General features: G+C 36.3%; 2 protein-coding genes across 2 annotated transcripts in view; both read right to left on the reverse strand.

The window, feature by feature from the left end:
- Positions 1-349: 349 nt before the first annotated feature.
- On the reverse strand, positions 350-10,238 carry LOC110460414. The gene is made up of 5 exons (XM_021513293.1): positions 10,200-10,238; positions 6,173-6,469; positions 5,649-5,715; positions 1,632-1,853; positions 350-1,128 (listed from the first exon to the last, which is right to left on the reverse strand). The coding sequence occupies exons 1-5, from the start codon at positions 10,215-10,217 to the stop codon at positions 1,019-1,021; spliced, it is 714 nt and encodes a 237-aa protein (XP_021368968.1). The 5' UTR covers positions 10,218-10,238; the 3' UTR covers positions 350-1,018.
- A 4,220-nt stretch (positions 10,239-14,458) lies between these two features.
- LOC110460410 (titin homolog) overlaps positions 14,459-22,535 on the reverse strand; it is a 110,022-nt gene continuing 101,945 nt past the window's right edge. Inside the window, exons 34-37 of the mRNA XM_021513286.1 lie at positions 21,953-22,161; positions 21,289-21,461; positions 20,421-20,571; positions 14,459-19,487 (exon numbers count right to left, since the gene is read on the reverse strand). Of these exons, the coding sequence (XP_021368961.1) occupies positions 19,241-19,487; positions 20,421-20,571; positions 21,289-21,461; positions 21,953-22,161 (780 nt within the window). The 3' untranslated portion in view covers positions 14,459-19,240. The remainder of the gene's footprint in view (positions 19,488-20,420; positions 20,572-21,288; positions 21,462-21,952; positions 22,162-22,535) is intronic.

Here is a 22,535-nt window from a genome sequence, read left to right on the forward strand (position 1 = left end):
AAAACAATTTAGAATCTATTTTCTTGTTGCCAAAAATTATGAGGTTTGGTTTGGTTTGGTTTAATTTTATTTAACGTCAAATTAACAGCTAAAGTAATTTGAGGATGTGCCTCAATGTGTGTAGTGTATGCGTGCTTGCGTGTGTGTATGCAGGAGACAGGTGTTGGTGTGATTGCCTCTTTGTGATAGCGCAGATTTTATACCAAATTTATAGTGCCATCTCACTGAAATGCCATGCCGATGAGCTCTGCCTCTTGGGTTTGAAGGAATATTTCTATTTCACACTTGTTTCGACCCTTCAGTGTTCAGGGAACATGTCATTTTACTTCTTAGATTGCTGTTTGTCGAATTCCTGACTGACAGCGTGAATTCTTAGAAAAGCTCATTTGAAGTTTATGACACATTTGCAGAACTGACCCTGAAAGTGAGTCTGAAAAAACCGTTTGACAGTCCTTCATTCCAGCAGGGTAAAAGCCAATTATCATTTTTCTATACCACATGGATCTTCAGAAGAAGATTTAAGCACATTTAACCCGTTTAGCATAAAAACATGTCGATTCGATAGCCCCGCCATTCTAACGAGCTACGGGAGAAATATTATTACTCTAGGCCTTGTGGCATTTCAGAACAAATCGTTACATATAATGTATTTTGGTTAAATTATTTGGGAAATTCCTGTAAACGAACGCGTTCTGATGATAATCCTACTTAATCGCTTTTGTTTTCTTTATTTCACTAAATTACTATTGTGTTATTTTTTTGTAATTTGCTTTATTGCATACATATTGTCAGCGAGCCAATTCATCAATTTGAAGTAAGCTAAAATTCGATAATGTGCTGAATTTCGAGCGCGCTTACACATGTGAAATTGTATAGTATTGTACTGATACCGATTTTTGTTTTTGCTTCTCCCGCACCTTTTTAGAATCAAACTGATAATATTGTGCATCTCCAACAAACTCAAAAACACATCAGTTGACTTGTCAGTGTTTTTGTTTATAAGAATTTGATGATTACTTCAGCAGTAAGAACAAGACTTTCGGCACGTGACTTTCGCCGCCTCGGGATACTCTCTGCAAATATAGTCTTTACCATAGGCTTCACAATCAACGACATCTATACACGTGTCTGGAAAAAAAAAAAAAAAAAGATGCTTTGAAATTTCATATTTATTATGGGAGCTTCAGGGTTACAAATCAATCAATTACTATTAGGAAATTGAAATAGCTCAAGCGCAAAAAGTTCTCAAAAGTTTTAGCATATCGCAAACATCTACAGTAGCTAAAACTACTTAACGTTAACTTAAAACCGCATTGAAATACTCAGTACTGTTTCTGGTTTTAAGTACATGTACGTTGTAAATTTAACGCTTGTCACAACGCTTCAGTTACTATTATAAGCGCTTAAAAGACCAGAGTAACTGTCTTTGAAGAGTTTCAGTCAACAATCATCGGAAGTGAAATTAGAAGATGTAATTTGAGGGAGACAGACCACAGGGGCTCGACTCGAGCACGACACTAGACCTACATTTACTATTTCAATTCCTTTATACCTATAAACAGCAGTTTGGAGGATATGTTATCGGCCCTACTTACCAGCAGTTTGGAGGATATGTTATTGGCCCTACTTACCAGCAGTTGTAGAAGGCTGTTCAGTCGTCATAGTAACTACATGTGTCACTGGAGCATGCGTGGTGCTTGGTGTCGGCGTGGTAGGACGTGACGTCGTAGTCGTCATTTTAGGTGTCGTTGTTGGCGCCTTAGTAACAACAGTTACTGGTGTTGTATCAGCATGAGTTATCGCCCTTGTTGTCGGTGCATATGTAGCGTGTACTTTTATTGGGACAGGGGCGTCTGTGATCAGATGTACAGTAAGGAGAATTGTTAACGTGGATAATTTGAAATATATCAGCCATTAACATATTTATGGAATAAAACATAGGTCAACCAATCAATTATGAATGAAGAAAATAAAACCATAGGTCAACCAATAAATTATGAATGAAGAAAATATGACCACAGGTCAACCATCAATAATGAATGAAGAATGAAAACCATAGGTCAACCATTAAAATATGAATGAAGAAAATATGACCATAGGTCAACCATCAATAATGAATGAAGAATGAAAACCATAGGTCAACCATTAAAATATGAATGAAGAAAATAAAACCATAGGTCAACCATTAAATTATGAATGAAGAAAACATAACCATAGGTCAACCATCAATAATGAATGAAGAATAAAAACCATAGCTCAACCATTTAAATATGAAGGAATGAAGAAAAAACACCATAAATCAACCATCAAAATATGAATGAAAAACAGAAAACTATCGCTCAACCATTAACATATGAATGAAGAAAAAAACATAGGTCATCCATCAAGAATTGAATAAAGAGAAGATAATAGGTAACAAATCCTTATTGGCGCTTTGGAATAAGATTAGACTGCAGTCATCATAAAGGGTATTGTTTTTGTAAACGTTACCTTATATTATGTTAGAATTATTGAAAAGTAATGAACAAATGGCCTGATAAGGTCGACCTAGATATAAACCTATGTAACAGTGTTTTATTTTCAGCTGACATGATTATATTGTAATATGTAGATGTAGAAGGTTAACGCTATGTACTAATTTTTTAAGGATCACCATACCACATAACTCTGTGTACAGGAAACAAACAAAATATATATGGGCATTACTAAAATTTAAATAAACATTTCGGAAAAGAAAACCATAACTTTCGGGACTTTTATGGTTTTTAGCTCACCTGGTCCGAAGGACCATGGTAAGCTTATACCATACCGCAGCGTCCGTCGTCCGTCGTCCTGCGAACGTCGTCCGTCAGCTTTACACNTTAAGGAATGATTTTTATTTTTTCAACATTTATGAGGTCATAACAACAATGGGTTTATGGACATATTGAATGAATCGCGTTAGCGATTCATGTAAAATATGTCCAAAAACCCATTGTTGTTATGACCTCATAAATGTTGAAAAAATAAATATCATTCCTTATATTTACATTGACGAATCCTTTCAGTGGATCGATATAACAACGAATAAAACAAATAAACAGGGTTTGTTCCTGCTTATACACGGGTGCAACGCAGTGGCGAGAACAGTGTTTTTTCGCGGGGAAATGTGACACTATCGTGAGAGATCTTAGCAACCGTCAACAACAATAACACAACAAAATGTAGTTCCATATTCAATGTTTATTTGTAGCACAGGACACGTGAATACGTGGATATTTCACAAAGCACAGTTCAATAATATTTTAAGATGTAAGAATTAAGCATCTAGGTCGGTCGTTCCGAGTGAGTAGTTTTTGTAGTGTATTACTACGCAGTGTGATCAGGTTACTATCAGTTCCCACGTGCTGAGATTCTATGAACACCTGTATTATGCATTTATGAATGTAATTTTTGTCAATGGGTCTAAGCATACAGAATGTAAATATTTTCAGCTGACATGATTATATTGTAATATGTAGATGTAGTAGGTTAACGCTATGTACTAATTTTTTAAGGATCACCATACCACATAACTCTGTGTACAGGAAACAAACAAAATATATATCGGCATTACTAAAATTTAAATAAACATTTCGGAAAAGAAAACCATAACTTTCGGGACTTTTATGGTTTTTAGCTCACCTGGTCCGAAGGACCATGGTAAGCTTATACCATACCGCAGCGTCCGTCGTCCTGCGAACGTCGTCCGTCAGCTTTACACTACTAGTCATGAACCACTGAGCGGATTTAAAAAAAAAATCGGGTGGAGCCTCCTTGGGTGAAGAAGAACCAATTTGGTATAAATGGTGGGTCTGGTCCCCAGGGACCTGAGGGGCGGGACCCAATAGGGGAAATATAGCAAATTATTCTTAAAAATCCTTCTTCTTCTGTAGGAATGAAGCATTTGTTCAATATTTCATCAGAAGCATCCTTGGGGGAAGGGGAACACAATTTGTATAAACCGTGAGTCTGGCCCGCAAGGGGCCTGATGGGCGGGGCCCAATAGGGGGAACATAGTAAATTATTCTTTAAAATCCTTCTTCTTCTGTAGGAATGACAGGATTTTGTCCATATTTGGTGAGGAGCATCCTTGGGTAAAGGGAAACCAATTTTGTATAAACGATGGGTCTGACCCCCCTAGGGGCTGAGGGGAGGGGCCCAATAGGGGAAATATAGCAAATTCTTTAAAATCCTTCTTCTTCTGTAGGAATGAAAGGATTTTGTCCATATTTGGTGTGGAGCATCCTTGGGTAAAGGGAAACCAATTTTGTATAAACGATGGGTCTGACCCCCCTAGGGGCTGAGGGGAGGGGCCCAATCGGGGAAATATAGCAAATTCTTCAAAATCCTTCTTCTGTAGGAATGTAGCATTTGTTCCATATTTCATCAGAAGCACCCTTGGGGGAAGGGGAACACAATTTGTATAAACCGTGAGTCTGGCCCGCAAGGGGCCTGAGGGGCGGGGCCCAAGAGAGGAAACATAGTAAATTTTTCTTCAAAATCCTTCTTCTTCTGTAGGAATGAAAGGATTTTGTCCATATTTGGTGTGGAGCATCCTTGGGTAAAGGGAAACCAATTTTGTAAGGATTTGCTTGGGTGAAGGTGATCCAGTTCTGTATAAGCGGTGGGTGTGGCCCCCCTGGGACCCGAGGGGCGGGGCCCAATAGAGGAAATAGAGGTTAAACTTTTATAACCCTTCTTCTACCATAGGGATTGAGGGATTTTATCCTAATTCAGTCTGGAGCATCCTTGGGCAAAAGGGGACTCAATTTTGTATAATCGGTGGGTATGACCCCCCTAGGGTCATAGGGGTAGGGCTCTGTTTGAAATTTCATCTGTACTTACAGCACCTACCATGGAGTGCTATATCTTTACTTCATACCAATTATTTTAAACATATTCAGGTGAGCAATACAGGCCCTCTGGACCTTTTGTTTGTAAATATCAACAGTTTTCTGTCTCCTTATTTACAACGGCGCCATATCGGGATTTGAACCATGGATTATACTGTCACGGATACATCCTGGCACAGTCGCTCTACTGCCATGTCCAACACTAAACTAAGAGGGGGTTGCTCCCTGTCGGAACAACTACAATGGAATTATCTAGTTCTTTGTCTGCAGCAGGACAGGGATCCTTAAGACTACAAGAAAAAAAAAGATGACTTTACTTATAAGGAGGACATTTACAAAGAAAAGAAGTATCGTGGAGGCACGGTAGTCTAGTGGTAGGACACCGGGCTCGTGACCAAAGGGTTGCGGGTTCGAGTCACGTCACGGCACTGTGTTGCATCTTTGAACAAGATACTTAACTCCGTCTGTGCCAGTCTACTCAGCTGTAAATGAGTACGTGGTTGGGCAGTATTAGGATCGTTGAATGCTAGCTGTGAGCGCCGAAATGGCAGCACCGACTGTATGCTCCCCAGTGAGTTTAGACAGATATACTGGCTGGTTGCAAAGGCCCTATAACCACGGATGATTATTTGTGAAGCGCTTTGAGACAACCTACGAACTAGGTTGTGATAAATCGGTATGTAAGAACCTCGAATTATTATTATTAAGTTTTCCTTTTAAAAACCATAAAACCCATGAACGTTTGTATTTGTTTTCTGCTGGTCGTGTACTTACGTGTATTGTGGTGCGGACATTTCCAGTTGATATTTCTTTGCTCAACCCAGACTCTCGTTACTCTGCTCTGAAACATTAAAGGGTCACGATATATATTTTCTTATATAGAACTTGGGCCATGCAGTTTCCATATTCTCGCATAACATTTCTGTCATTTTAACATGTATTACAAATATTTGTGGCATTGCTTGAGTGTAATTGCCTGTTCGCGTGTTTCGATTGGGCACTTTTATTTTGGGACGTCTCTAGAGGTATTGGCACGAGCCATCACATGTGAGTACCGATTGTCTGACGCAGACGACAACAATAGCGTGGGAGCCTGATCATCTTCACTGTTGTATTTTTATTAATATCATATGTATTTTCTTTGCTTTAGGAGAGTATTATTCTTTGCTTCTTTTTCCGAGTTAAATCTTTCGCCAGAGTGAAACATCATTAACTTCAGGAAAAATAAAGCATAGTGTTTTCCTACAGCAAGATCAAGAAATAAATAGCATCAATGACAAACGAATTTATAAACGTACGTAATTGTCCCTTAAACCGATTGTTAACCATCCAGATTCTTCCTCTCCGAGGAAATTGTAGCATTGCCCCTGCTGTGCCCACGGTCCAGAACAGAACTGTCTCCTTGGCCGTGCTTCCGTCTCGTCGTTGTTCCTCCTCCCAAACGGTCCAGGGTTACCATGGTGATGGATCATATTGTAAACTTGTTGTTTGGAGAGGCCGAAGAACTGGGACGGACAGTAAGTTCTTATTATACATGCCTGACAACCGTCGTGGGAGGCCGTGGCAAAGCATAATGTCGTGAGAAGAACCAAAATCTGCTCATGAAAGTTAAATGGATATAATATCATTACATTTAAGCATGTGCTTAAAAGGCTGCTGATATATCCTCTGTTTTAAGAATTGAAAATTCATTTTGTTTATTGCATGCCAGAGGTAAATTTGACTGAAAGTCTTTTTATTAAACAATAGAATTGAAAGTAGATATATATTTCGACTGGTATTTTGGATTTGATTTCACTTATAGTATTGAAAGGAAAATCATAACTTGTCTGATACTAAAATATAACAATAACATGACGCAATTTTCTAAAACTTAAATATTGTCTTAAACCACATAAACTAAGCACAAGTATGGCGCATTTAAGGGTTGCTCTTCCTTTTTGACGGTGTTTACGGTAGTATGAACGCGGTTGACAACGAACATATTCTATGGGTACATCAAGAATATGTTCGTTGCCAACTGCGTTCATACTACCGTGTGCGCATTCAAAGTGAAGAGCAATCCTTATATCTACATCAGAAATAAATACTTAAATGATATATTCAAAGAAACAACAGTTGAAGCGGGTTGATATGATGGTAACTACGGTAGCCGTGGTTGCTAGGATAATATAGTTCCAGGAAACAGCACTATTTTTTCTTCTTTTCATCGTATTAATTTTAGCTCACCTGGTCCGTAGGACCATGGTGAGCTTATGCCATACCGCAGCGTCCGTCGTCTTGCGTCCGTCCACCGTCAACTTTACACTACTAGTCATGAACCACTGAGCGGATTTTAACAAAATTTGGTGTGGAGCATCCTTAGGGGGGAGAAGACCCAATTTTGTATAAATAGTGGGTCTGGCCCCCCAGGGGCTTGAGGGGCAGAGCCCAATAGGGGAAATATAGCAAATTCTTTAAAATCCCTCTTCTTCTGTAGGAATGAAAGGATTTGTAGGAATGAAAGGATTTGTTCCATATTTGGTCCGAAGCATCCTTGGGTTAAGGGGATCCAATTTTGTATAAACCGTTGGTGTGGCCCCCAAGGGGCCTGAGAGGCGGGGCCCGATAGGGGAAACATAGCAAATTAATCTTTAAAATCCTTCTTCTTCTGTAGGAATGAAATGATTTGGTCTATATTTGGTCTGAAGCACCCTTGGGTGAAGGGGATCCAATTTTGTATTGTGTGGGCCCCCTAAGGGCTGAGGAGCAGAGCCCAATAGGGGAAATATAGCAAATTCTTTAAAATCCTTCTCCTTCTGTAGGAATGAAAGGATTTGTTCCATATTTGGTCTGAAGCATCCTTGGGTGAAGGGGAACCAATTTTGTATAAACGGTGGGTGTGGCCCCCTGGGACCTGAGGGACGGGGCCCAATAGGGGAAATAGAGGTAAAACCTTTAAAATCCTTCTTCTACCATAGAGATTAAGGGATATTATCCTAAATTAGTCTTGAGCATCCTTGGGCAAAAGGGACTCAATTTCGTATAAACAGCGAGTGTGCCCCCCTCCCTCTGGGGACAGAAGGGAGGGGCCCAATAGGGGAAACATAGCAAATTCTTCAATGGCAGGATTTTGTCAAAATTTGGTTTGAAGCACCCTTGGGTGAAGGGCAACCGATTTTGTATAAATGGTGTGTCTGACCCCCTAGAGGCAGGGAGGCGGGGCCCAATAGGGGAAATAGAGGTAAAACTTTTAAAATCTTTCTTCTACCATAGGGATTGTATCCTAATTTAGTCTGGAACATCATTGGGTCAAGGGGACTCGATTTTGTATAATTGGTGGGTATGACCCCCTTAGGGCATAGGGATGGGGCTCTGATTGAAGTTTGTTCTTGCTATGTTTCAAGTACTGGATGGATCTTTCTGAAATTTCATATGTACTTACAGGACCTACCATGGAGTGCTATATCTTTACTTCATACCAATTATTTTAAACATATATTCAGGTGAGCGATATAGGCCCTTTGGGCCTCTTGTTTTAATTAAGAAGTATTGAATCATTTTGAACAATTTTATCAATTTATAACCCTCCTTATTTACGCGCATTGACACACTACTCTGGTAGTGACGCGTTCGAATGTCCCAAAAGGAAGCCGCCATTCTTTACTTTACCGTCCAAGAATTTTGATTTTGCATCCAACAAATAGGAAGTTTGCCAGAATCCATTTGTTGTATGATTAGACACAGTGCATCTAGAATATGTTCCATGTTTCTAGATGTTAAAGAAACCAATCAATGCCTGTCATCGAAATATTATCTCGCTGAAGCGTAAACGGCACCATATTTGAAACGTGTATGAATCCGTCGAGCATTTTGTCATTGTGTATAGGCTTATTCCGACGCAGTCAGTGTTTACTAAGCTGAAGAAGGGAGAGATGTAAATATTTGACGATAAAGAATTAATATATATTACCACAGCTTGGAGTGCAAACTCCTCGCAGATGAGATGGTTGCTTACTAGTATATAGCGTTATGCGTCTATCACTCCACTACCTGAAGCGTCCTAGGAAAATGTGTTTGAAAGCAATTCGGTTTCACACCGTCATTCATGTTCAGAATATGCAATTCAGTACCTTTTTACGTTAAAAACATGCATGAAATGTCGATTGGCCCTTCCTTAGTCGTATCATTGGGTTCAAAATATGATTTAAACTGTTTTGGAGAACGATGTTTTAGGTCACCTGAGCTTTGCTCAAGTGACCTATTCCGATCACTTTCCGTCCATCGTCGTGCGTCGTCCGTCGTGCGTAAACTTTTTACATTTTCAACTTCTTCTAAAGAACATGTGGATGGATTTTTTTTTCAAAACTTGGTCAGAATCATCCTTGGTAGATGCGGCTACGAAATTGTAAAATTGGGATTCCTACCCTAATCCTAGGGACCAGGGCGGGACCAAAAGGGAAAATTAACCAATATTTCAACAATCTTCTTCTCAAGACTCAGAGGTACTACAGTCATTTTCTCTGCATGGATGGAAAGCGCAGCAGGGGCTTTATTTAAGTTGTAAATTTCAGGACCCCCAAGCAATCCGTTCTCCCTTAGGGAGGGGGTAAAGTTTACTATAGTTTATATAGGGAAACAACACTTTTGGGTATATTTTGACATTTTTCTGTAGGAAAATATTCTTACTTTTCGATAATTATCCTTGGAGGAAGATGGTTTTAAATTGTAAAATTGGGATTCGTACCCGAACCCTAGGGCCAGGGCGGGGACCCAAAGGGAAAAGTAACCAAAATTTCAAAATCTTCTTCTCCAGACTTAGAGGTACTACGGTCAATTACCCGGTAATATGACCGGGCGGAATGCTGTACTGGGTGCGTTCGGCTTGGTATTTCAGTGAGATAGCACTATAAAGTCGGCAGCAAATCCGCGCTATCACAAGGTGGCAAGTACACCAACATACCATGTGTCCGACACACATGCACACATGCAAAACACATACGGAGGCACGTCCTTAAATGACCTTAGCTGTTAATAGGACATTAAACAAAATAAAACAAAACCTATCGGTATCTTAATGGAGATATGAAATAATTTGATTGAATCGTAATACTTAGTAGTTTTCGACTTTTTGCGTTAGATGTGTTTGTATATAGGGTATTTATAACGAGAGAATTTTGTTCCATTCCCACTTCATATCACTTCCCTAAATATCTGTGGGCACGTGTCCATTATCACTATAATACCTCATTTTAAGAAATATTAATTAAGTTTGAATTTCAAAACCATTTAACGACTGGAGAAAGCATGTATGCAAATATAATTTGAAATCGCGATATACTCTACCTGTATCAACAGTGCCATCCTAAGCTCGTCTTAGGCGTGTTTCAATGAGAATGACCTCTTTGATATGATAAGCTTAATATATAACAATATTTTCTTATAACCTCTATCGGTTATCACCTCTGTCAGCTTAGTTTGAAAATTATTTTCACGCTTCAATGAATAAAACGGGTTTAACGATGTGTTTTATCACCACGATTTAAAGGTAAGGGAAACACGAATGTCTGTTTCTTAGAAATTGTGTTAAGAAGGCGAATTTTGTATTAAGTACAGACACATTTCTACACTAAGAAAACAATGCGCAAGCTGATCATGAATGTAGCGGAGCGTTTTAGTTCATATGACCTTGTCTTGGATATGATAAGCTTAATATGTAACCTTATTTTCTTTTAACCTTTATCGAGTATAGCTTCACCAGCTTAATTTGTAAATTAGTTTAATGCTTCAGTCCATCAAACGATTTTAGTGATATGTTTTTATCTCTGTGATTTGACGTTAAGAAAAAAACATATTTTTGTTTGTTTCTATAAAAATACCTACGATGTGTTAAACATGTGAATTTTGTATAACACACAGACACATTTCTATATTAAGATGACATGGTGTGAGGTGATAATAAAGGTAACTTGTCAAACGCGTACGGTAATTACGATCACGAACGATGACACGATGACGCTTGTTTGACCGACCCTTCCAAGTGACTGCAATAGGCCAGCTAACGATGTCCTCATACTTAGCCAACCCTTGGTATTGGTTAAGGTACGCAAAACAGATTTTTGTGTGGCTAGGTGAGACTGGGGGTTAGTCGTAGAACAAGATAATTAATCACAGGTAATTGCTGTATATTTAGCCAACATTTGGTATTGTTCAGGTATACCACGGACTTAGTCTAATCTAATTCCGTGGTATAACATACACATATACAGTGTAGGTACTGATAAATACCCTACACATGACATTTTAATATGCGTCAAGCATTAAATATAAGGCATCTTAAAATGTGGGCTTATCAAAGACATAGTTTTTGATATTTCATATTTGAGTAGTCTGATTCGTTTACGGATTATAATAAATTCCGGTATCATCACCTAAAATCAAAGACTTAAAGGTACAATAAACATATTAAAGTATTTGAAATATCTAAATAGGACAATCATTAATACCTACATCTATACCTATTTTAATTATAATCACGGAATAAAACTTATCTTTAATTCTACATTTTAATTATAACCACGCAATAAAACTTATCCATATCTTTAAATTTCTATTATTACCACGGAAAAAAACTTATTGTAAAATGATACACAAATATTATGAATACATATGGGGCGATGAGGTTTCCTTTCTGACAGCCTTTTTTTTTTTTATCTTAAAATGTAATTTTCTTCTTGATTTATTGAAGAAACTCTATGGTTATATAATCGTTTGATCCATTTTTTTTCACTCCTCTAAATAATCAAATCAATAATTCGTATATATACCTACATGGGTCATTACACATACATGTACTTGCATTCATAGAAATACTAATATATAGTGATAGAACAGGGGTTATAACCAAAGATTCACTCAGGTGTAAAAATGAAATGTTGGCCAGGTGACACTGAGTGTTTTCTAAATGTTGGTTAAGCGAGACTTAACCTATATACACTGTGCAGTTATAAAACACAACACAATGAATAAAACGTGATCAAACAACATCCTTGTACCAGACACGATTAATCAATGTACGTAGTGAATTGGATTTTAGTGGAGGTTTAATGTTAGTTTTCCCAGAAAATGATGTATATGTTCAGCTCTCTACGTGGTTCTTATAAATTGACACAGAAACGATTTCTTTTCTGAAAAAAAAAGTATTTATTTTGAGATAAAGGGAGAAATAAAAAAGAGACATTAAGAGTTTTTCTTCCGTCGGTTCCTCCTACATAAAACACCTTTCTTAGACATTGCATTGAACTCTTACCAAATATCATACGTGGGTACAACTTGAGAAAATCAAAACTATTATATTTATGAGAGCATGGTTTTGTTTGGTTTCTTAAGATTTTTCGTCTCCGAAAAAGTTTAAGTCACATGAAGATGGGTGTCTTGAGTGAGACGCTGTTGAAAGGGATGAGAATGCCAAAGAGAAAAGATACATATCCAAAACGTTACGCTGGGACAGTAGATCAATGTTGATCTCCTCAGTGTTCTGTAAGCAGAAGGTCTAGAGCACCCTCGAATCTGCAGTTGGTCAATATAAGTCGCCTCGATAACATACGATAGGGGGGTCATGATGACATGGTTGTTTGAAAATTTAGTGATGCTGCTGCCATTTTTTAAAAATTTGATTTTATGCCGATTAGTATCATATCATATTGCCATAGGTAAATAAATATTTTTCATACTTTCAATCAAGTAATACAAGTAATGATATTAATAATTCGAGGTTCTGATATACCGCTTTATCACAACCTAGTTGGTAGGTCGTGTCAAAGCGGTTCACAAACTAGTATCCGTGGTTATGGGGCCTTTGCAACCAGCAAATATCTTTCTCATCTATATATACCTGGGGAGCATACAGCCGGTGCTGCCATTTCGGCGCTCAAAGCTAGCATTCACCAATTCTAGCACTGCCCAACCAGGTACTCATTTACAGCTGAGTAGATTGGAACAAGCGGAGTAAAGTATCTTGTTCAAAGACACAACACAATGCCGTTCCGTGACTTGAACCCGCAACCCTTCGGTCACGAGCCCGGCGTCCTACCACCTGACTACCGTGCACATGCCTCCCTTAGTGTATACCACCCAAACAATTTCCAGTCATTTCCAGTCATTTCTTTGTAATTTATGTTTTTCTTCGTCCTGGTTTTACATTTATACGTCATACCATTTGTTTCCGTGGTTAATAGTTTATTGATTACCGGATGTCGAAATAAAATTGCAAGTTAGCCATCGATCGAGGCAAGTGTTACTAGAAACAGAACACGTAGGGGTGACATACCATCAAACTACATTATACGGCCATTTCTGACTTTGACAAATAATTACATAAAATTACCTCGAAATGTCATGTTACATTATGCTGAGTTCCCGGGACACGTGGGGATATCAGGTCATGAAAAGGCAGATCGTGCCGTGGAAGCAGCTCTATTGCTACCATTTGTTGATTTAAACTTCATTTTACATATTTTGAACCGTTCATATCAATTTTGTAAAGTGAAAGTAGCAAAAACATTTGTTGACAATAAATTACACCCTGTAAAACCTGCAATCGGTGAATGGTATCCCACCTATACAGAAAACCGCCGAGGCGTGGTTGTCCTTCCCCGTCTCCAGATTGGTCATACATATATTATTCATATTTAGTTATAAATAGCGCAAGGACCTGCCTCAATGCATTGCATGTCACAACATTTTTTACTGAAAATATGTTGTTAGATTGCATTGACCTTAAGCCAACAAGAGAACATTTTATAACAATATTACAAATCTCAAATGTCTACAATACTTACATACCCAAAAGCTGTTGGTAGCCACTTTTCCTTTTCAAGCTGAAGTTTGTCTTTGACTGGCCTTCTGACTTCTTTGGTTTTTGTTGTTTTGATACAATTTTGATGGCCGCCATTATTTCTGATTGGTTAAGATTATCGGGTTATCACTTGTTCTATTTTCTATAGTTATCCTTACTTATAACGCCTTATAATCCATACCTCAAATGTTGAAGATGATCGCCTAACTTCTGCTTGGCGATTACGGGTGATAAATTCGGTGGAACAAAGGACAGAGCCCTTTCTGACTTGTCAATGTTCCAGTTCTCAATTATGGTTACTGTAGGCCTAAATACATTTGTTCTGTAGCAGAACTTGAATGGGTCAATCAATATGGTCGGCGACCAATTGCAAGTACATGTAGCTCAATTGATAGAGCGTCCGTCTAGAGTTCGGAGGGTCCCGGGTTTGAACCCTGGTCTGGTCGTTGCATTTCTCTTTCTCCTGTTACAGTTCAATAGGTTTACATATCCAAAGCCTTTTTCTTAACTCCTTCACCCCTGAAATTTCTTAATGAACTAATCCAACCTTTGAATTGGAAGAGTTCAAATGTGACTTCAGAGGTGAATGAGTTTAGGTTCCTTTATACAAAAAAATGTGTATATGAAGATTGGATCAGCTATATGTAGCATATTTTTTTAAGGAAACAAAATCTTGTATATAAGTAGGAAATTATCCCAAATAATTACCAAAACAACACATTTAGAAATATAATAAGTAAGCAAAGACTTCATAAAAATGCAATATTTTATTTCAGATGGAAAAGTGCATAATGAACACATACAATTGACCTGGGATATATGACCAGGCATTAAGAACATGAGAGCATCATCTTCCAGAATTCGAAGAGTTATCTCCCCTATCAGTGAGCTCCCTAACAAAACGATCATATTTGAAATACAAGTGCACAGTAATGATATACTTAAAATGTTACTGCCAGCAAAGAAACTGAATTATGTGTCTCATTGTTTTATACAAATGAACCAAAGGTCTTAAATTTGTGAATATCTAGCTGAATGTATTAAATTTAATTAGGCAAATTCTGAAAGTCTAAAATATCTATTAGAAAAATACATGTAATATATACACATATATAATTCATATACAAATGAAAACCTTGATATAGTGCCGCTTGTTTCATTGGACATCTCACTTACTGCCAGTCTTTGGCAATGTTCCATTTCATTATTTTATCAAATAGTTTGTTAAGAGTTTGATTATAAGTCTCCCACTATCTGTCACCAAATTCCTTTATAGTGCCAACACCCCACTTGAGAAATAATGGCAGTATAATGAGGGTTTACTTCCAACATATATTGTCAAAACCATAGAAAATGTGGCAATACCAGTTGACAAATGATGGGGGGTAAATTATTCAAGGCCAATTATTTCATAGTCTACTCTCCCTTAACCCTTTCACCCCTATGTAACTTTAATACACTCTACCATACATTGATCTGGATAAGTCCATTATGGTCTACAATGGTGAAAGGGTTAAAATAATTCCAAAAGACATTTTAATACCAAATTTCTCTTGACAAACGATCACATTATAACAAGATGATCGTTGTGTGTGGATTTTAAAATTGTCAATTTATCGTTTGTTGATGTGAATTTTAAATGTATGACTGACGAACTCCAGTCATAGGCAGTATTCGTACCATTATTTGGAACTGAAAATGAACAAAATTCACAAAAAATAAAAGTTACCAAATAGACCAAAGATATGGATAATTAAACTCCATTAAGGGCTGGCAAATAATTATCACAGGCTAACATCTTAACTCATTCACCCCTGAAATTTCATAATGAACCATTTCAACCTTTGAATTGGAAGAATTCAAATGTGTCTTCAGGGGTGAATGAATTAATACCACAATTATGAAAGTTTTATTGATTGCAGAAATGACTAGGTTGCAATAAAGTTTGCTTAAACAAATGATATCAACTCTCCTAAAAACTTGCAGAAACCAATTTCTTTGAAATATATCAAAAACCATAATGCTGAAAATTTCAAAACGCAACAATGCAGAAAAAAAGTCTTGTGACCAAATCTGAATAGAATATAAGGGTACAGAGAAACCAACCAAATCAACTGCTAACAAAATTCTTGAAAACTTTAATTTTCCTGGCAAGATAAAAAAAACAACCTTGTAACTATCTCACTTACGTATATACCACGCTGATGAAATGAAGGGAAGCAACTCTCATACAAATCTATGTTTATCTTACCTTGCATTTAAATGTTTTCATTCTGCCACAATACTTTTCATAATAGCATTTCTCTAATAAGGATCTAAACACTAAAAGGTTTAACAAGTATCAGCTTCTGAAATAATTTCTCAAACTATCAATGTCTTCACTATTTCAAATCCAATAAGGAAAGTGCACTAGTCAAGAACCAAAATGGCCGAACCTTGGAGGAAGATTATTGTAGACAAATCATTAGATACATTCTGTACACATGCAATTTTTGGTCGGGTAAAAATTTTGTGATTTTATTTACACTGGTTTTAAATCAGCTTAACCTTTACGATTTCTGTACATATTGGGGGTAGTTTGTACAACGCATGCTGAATTTAACACAAAATTTTCATAAGCTCACGTGAAAATTTCCGCATGTGCAGGTTATTTTTCTGAATGAGAACGGATATCAACTAAAATATAGTGATTTCCTCCTTTAGTATGAACATCGTTATTTATATTGAAGAAGAAATATATAACAAATATGTAAAAAGAACTTTTCCATATTTGACCCTGGTCCCCCAGGAGTGGATAACAGTAAAAAAGACAACCCTGGTCTATGGATTAGTCTATAGAAACTAAATCTAAACTACAGCCCTTCTATCTACCCTGTGTCTGCTGTTGTGCTTACCTCAAAATACCAATAAAAAGTGACGTGAAATCTACATCTAAATAACTTGTAACAAATGAATATTAATAATAATAATAATTACAGGAAATAGTAATAAATGATACAATTGTGAAACAAAAACGGTCTTGTAAATAAATATCACATATTTAAAATATAGTGTATGAATTACAACAGAACTAATTTGAAAATAAAAATAACGAAATGTATCTAAAAGGCCAACCAGAGTTTGGCGGTTACAGCACCATGTTTACCACGTGTTACGGAATCGCCGATAAATCTCTATCATCAAATGATCTCGCTGTCCATATTTGAACTACAAAAATCGTGATATAAACGATTTAGAATAAGTCTCAAAGTAGTATTGTAAACAATGTACAAGTTTTCAAAAAATTCAATTCTCATATAGTCAAATGGTGACCATAGGAACTAACTAAAATTTACATAAATTCTTCATTACTCCCGTTTGTGCGCTCGTTAGGATAACGATTGTCACTGCTACACATAATAAAGGAAATAGGCCAACCAGATTTATTTTGTGGTAATTTTCTTATTTGATCTTTCGAGATGTACAAACAGTGATTTAAATAAACCAATCAGAGTTATTGATTTATATATATCTGTTATGATTAACGTAAGCTTGTCTCTCCTTAATTTTTTTTAACTCCTCAGGTATATATACTTCTGCACCTGATTCAGTCTACAGAGAATTTATCATGATTTACATATTTTAAAAATAAACATGCAGTGTAGAAATACAGTAATAGTAACGACATTATATAACTAGAAATGAACATTTGATATAAACTTAATTGATATATCATATATACAAAGGTGACTTATAATGTACACAGTAATGCAGTATAAAGTTTAACACTGTAAATCGATTTTGAACAGCTGGCTTTACAATTAACATAGGCCTAGGTCTTGTTACACAACACTAACAGAAAAGCTTGAAGCAATAGTAGACTTTCTAATGCTGTACTGTTTCCATTATATCACATTCCGATTGAGCAATTTAAATATACATTAAAAACACATCGCTATACATGACAGTGTAAACATTTCGCTTCCATAAAAATATCAGCAGCAGATGGACGGAAAGAAAAATCAAAACATTTCTATCAATACTAAATATTTCTTTTGAACAGCATAATACAGAAAAAAATTGTTATAAAATTATTTCAGAAAACCAACAACCATAAAATATCACAATAATCATTATAAGTATGAAAATATCTTGACAAACAAAAAAGGATGGCTATAAATATTAGATTTATAAACTATTTTTGTAGATATATCACACATTACAATATCACATTATCAAAAATATTTTAAAATTTTAAAAATATTTTTACGAAGTAGCATTAACAATTTGAAAACTAAAATGTCAAGCTGTGAACAACATTGTTTAAACTTTCTTTGAATGACATACTGAAAATAGAAATACTGACAAATACTTAAATCTGGATACCCTGTGAATGCCAAGAAAATATTCCAAAGCATTGAAATCCTTACAGAAAAGTATGCCAGAATCTTAGTATATATAAGGCATACTGGATCAATCGTAAAAAAAACTATTTTCATGCATAAACCACCATCAATGTTGCTGTAATATAACCCCTGATTTGTCGAGATATCAAAAGAAAATTGGGTATTCACTTAAAAAATAGTTGATCAAAGGTAGACTAATGGATTCTTTCCCCTTATTAGATTATTACTACTAACTTTGCCTGTTGTCATGTAACAACTTTATAAGAATCAGATAGAACTATCAAATTATAGCTTTTACAAGTGGTCTATAACGATCATTCTGATAAATAAATCATTGTAGCATTTAAAGTAATATTGGGAATATTTAAATACCCAGTGCCAACCATGAAGTGAAATTTTCTGTAATATTTCATTACCCGATGCTTTAGAATTATCTCCCCTTATTGGAGCATTCTAGTAGTCTCCCCTTTCTGATACCACCTAGCAATGTTGAATGTCCAAACATAGCATAAACACATAAAAACAATGAACAACCGTGAAATTGACCTAATATTTTGTATGTAATTCTTCCTGACATTAAAATAAATCATTTTTGAATTATAAGGCCATTGACACATATAAGAATTACATCAATTATCACATAATGATGACTTAAATAATTTATTTACCCCTATCTAGCAAGATTAAAAAGTTTTTTTTTATAATTACACTAAATCCCTTAAGGATCCCTGTCCCACTGAGGTAAAACATAAAGAGTTCTGCTGTAGCTTTTTGTAGGTACAATTACCTCCCCTTAATATTGTTTTAGATGTAGCTGTAGTGCGACTCGGCCAGTGAAAACCTGTTGACCTGGAAGCTCAGATGATTAGACCGACAGTCCCTAGATTAGAAGGTTTTAGCTTCGATTCCTCATCTAGGAACATTGCATTTTTGCACTCTGAACACTAATGTTAATATGTTTTGTGTTTATTTCATCCTAATCATACTTTTCATAAAAGATTTAGATATTTTTTTTCACCAATGATTTATCAATTCTACATTCATATGAGGAAAAGGTGAAAAAGTTTCCAATACATATCTTTTTGGCAGTGGTACGAGGATCCTTAATGAAAACTAATACAACCTGAGTATATGATGGTGAGGAACTAATACTGGTTGAGTTTGAGTAGCTCAAACTCGGGGATATCAAGTCCGAGCCATGACAGAAGTTCGTAGTAGGAGAAGACGAACGCACGAGTCATGCTCTGAGAGTGAGTCATGCCAGACGACTCGACCTGTATGGTGTGGTTGAACTTGAGGCGAGCCTCCAACTCGGCCTGTCGCCGTGCCATTTCCTCCGCTAGCTTCCTCGCTTCCTCCATAGCTTTCTTTGCTTCTTCCTCCCTTTTGATCCTGTTGACAGAAAAATCAAAGGTATTCCTTAAAAACAAAATTCAATAAGTTTTAAAAGGATCTTGGTGGAGCAGGCATTGCTGTCTTTATATCATCAATATAATTTGAAACACATTGTGGTCAATACAAAATAAGTATAATATAAGTCTTTTCATTGATTTAAGATGGGGAAATGAAGATTCTAAAATTCAAATGTTAATTGATTTATTGATTGATTGATTGATTTTACATCCGCTTCACTATGTACAATCAATTCAATATTATAGCATTATGCCATTAGCGTGTTTTTGGGGTGTTGCACAGGGACTTGACACGTTCCTATGACCCAGAATAAAAAAATACCTCATGGTCCGACCCCCAGATCACTTATTATTGCATTTGTCAATAATAGATAGTGATCTTGGGGTTGGACCATGGGGTATTTTTTTTTTATTCTGGGTCATACATGTAGGAGTGTTTCAAGTCCCTGTGGGGTTTTGGGGGGGAATATGGTGTCAGGCCATGCTTTTGGAAAAATGTGAAAGAAAATCTAGTTTAATGTTCTGGTGTGTCATTGATATTCAAATCATCACCGGTAACTTTACAACCAGGACTTTTTGATGGACAAACAATTGAATGATTAAGTTTTGTTGTATACATGTAGTTACATTTTTTTTATTTGTGCAAAATTGTGATTTTGGGAAAATACATACATCACAAGGGGCAGACTTTTTGTCCCCAGAAGAGGTAAAAAAATCACCTTATATCGCAGTCATTTTGTGAAATTTTACTATGTAAGGGAGGTTTAATCCATAGTAAACAAACACTCCTTAGTAAAGTCGGTCCTACAAACTGACATGTCATGCAAGATAATGGGAAAGATAGTCATAACCCTAAATATCTACTACCTTTTTAATGGATTTACTTTATCAATGATAAACCTATGTACTGTACCTTTCTTCTTCTTCTTTTCTCTTTCTTTCCTCCTCTTCCCTTCTTTTCTTTTCCTCATATGCTACTCTTTCTTCTTGCGCCATCTTTGCCATCATTTCTTCCTCAGCTAAGCGTCTCTCCTCTTCTTCTTTCATTTTCTTCATCGATTCCTCTGTAAAACACAATGCAAAATGACGAATTATTTAATTTAACATAAAAATAAAAGCTGCCACAACACTTGTAACCCACATAGAGATCTGGAGATGGGCAGATCCAAGAAAAGTCCTTGCGCCAGCCCTTTATAACAACATTATTTTACTTTTTACTCTTTTCCTTTAGAATGGTTTCCTTAGCAAGGTATTTCAGTGGGGAAGCACTCTAAAGTCGGCGTCAGATCTGCACCATCACAAGGAGGCAAATACACAGACATCAGTCATACAATATACATACACACATGTATACATTACATACATGGAGGCACATCCTTAAATAACTTTCGCTGTTAACAGGATGTTGAAACCTAGCTAAATCTTTAGAAATGACCTTGTGATCCATTTATCTAATAGGCAATTGGTGGAATTTGGAGATCTTTGCCAATGCAAACGTGAAATGCATATAGAAACTTACTTTCAATCTCAGCCTTTGGTGAAAACGCAGTATCATTATACATTTTCCAGGTTATAACATTTCAGTGAGATACTTCTATCTTTTAACGTTGCCAGGTCAATTCATCTGCTGAAACCCTCCTTACATGATCTTAGCTGTTGCATGGATGCAATTATTGATCCAAACAATTGAACAAAATTTCTAAATCCTGGTGTTCATGACACTTAAGTTTTGGTAACTGACACAAATTATCTAGGTACAAAATTAAAAACTAAATATCTACCATGTCTTTTTTGTTCTTCCAAAATTTGCTTCTTCTTCATTTCTTCTAGTTTTCTCTGGTATTCCTCCCTCCTTCTCTTCTCTCGTTCCTGTTCTGCTTGAAGCGCTTTCTGTCTGTTTTGCTCTTCTAGAAGCTCTTGTTCATTTTCCTCTGCTTCTGCCTCTCGTCTACGTCTGGAAGGGAGATAAATAGAACTTTTACATTTCTTGAAAAAGTTACATAAGGAACTTATACTGTAGTGTGCAAATATTTCTTTATCAATTCCTGATGAAGCCTCACCTACAGAGGCGAAACTAGTCGGCCAAATAAATTTAATTGGTGATGCTTGAGTATGTTGTGATCATAATCCTACTTTAAATGTATAAATTCCAGTGATATCTGTAGGCTATATAGAATTTATTGTATAGCTGTCTTTTTCAAGGGTATGATTATTCATAGAAATGCATCTAGAACCTTTTCATAAGGACAGTGTTAATTCTGAAAATCACAGGTACGGAAAAAATTATATTTCTAAATCAACACTAGAACAGATTGATTTTATTTTTAAAATACATGTATCAACTCATTTATTATTTCACCTAGATTATTGTCATTTTAAAATTTTTACTTTCACTTTCATAACATACATGTTTGTTTTTTTACAAACAGTGTATGTGATGATTACCTTCTGTTTTCTTCGTTACGTTTCCTTGCTTCCTCCAGTTCCTGTTTCAGAAGTTCTTGTCGTTCCCATTCCTCCTTCTCACGTTTAGACTGTTCGTCCCGTTCTCGCCGCCGCCGGTCTACCTCCTGGCGCCGTTTCTCTGCCTGGGCAGCACGCTTGGCTGCGCGAGCCTCCCTATTAGATATCTGTCGGAGTCTGGCAGCTTCATCCTTGATACAACATAACAATACACAATTACCATCATGGAAATTAGAGTAATGTCCCTTGGTTATTTTAAAATGTGAAAACACGTACTTGGCTCCATCAATATCTATCAGGAATAGTTTGTCCATATATATTAAAATTTACATGCAGTAAATCAAAACGCCAGAAATTGATGTTCATGAACAGTTTTCTCATCTTTTTAAACTTGCGCCGTTGAAAAGTGATGAACATAATTGAGGTTTATAATTAACAACACCCTAGTGAGAGAAAATAATATCCTTTTGGGAAGAAGCACTATAGATTAAAATTCATCTTCTTCATCAAAGTACAAAATGAAAACAATTACAAATTTTTGACTCATTTATCATAAATTTCCTTG

Source organism: Mizuhopecten yessoensis, unplaced genomic scaffold (genome assembly GCF_002113885.1).
Source record: "Mizuhopecten yessoensis strain PY_sf001 unplaced genomic scaffold, ASM211388v2 scaffold10389, whole genome shotgun sequence".
NCBI lineage: Eukaryota > Metazoa > Mollusca > Bivalvia > Pectinida > Pectinidae > Mizuhopecten > Mizuhopecten yessoensis.

What these genes read in the sequence shown, in the direction of transcription:
- LOC110460414 (XM_021513293.1), bottom strand. An exon ending in ATGTCCGCACCACAATACAC is followed by an intron (nt 1,854 to 5,648) that starts GTAAGTACACGA and finishes ATCTGATCACAG; the next exon opens with ACGCCCCTGTCCCAATAAAA. An exon ending in ACAGCCTTCTACAACTGCTG is followed by an intron (nt 1,129 to 1,631) that starts GTAAGTAGGGCC and finishes TTTTTTTTCCAG; the next exon opens with ACACGTGTATAGATGTCGTT.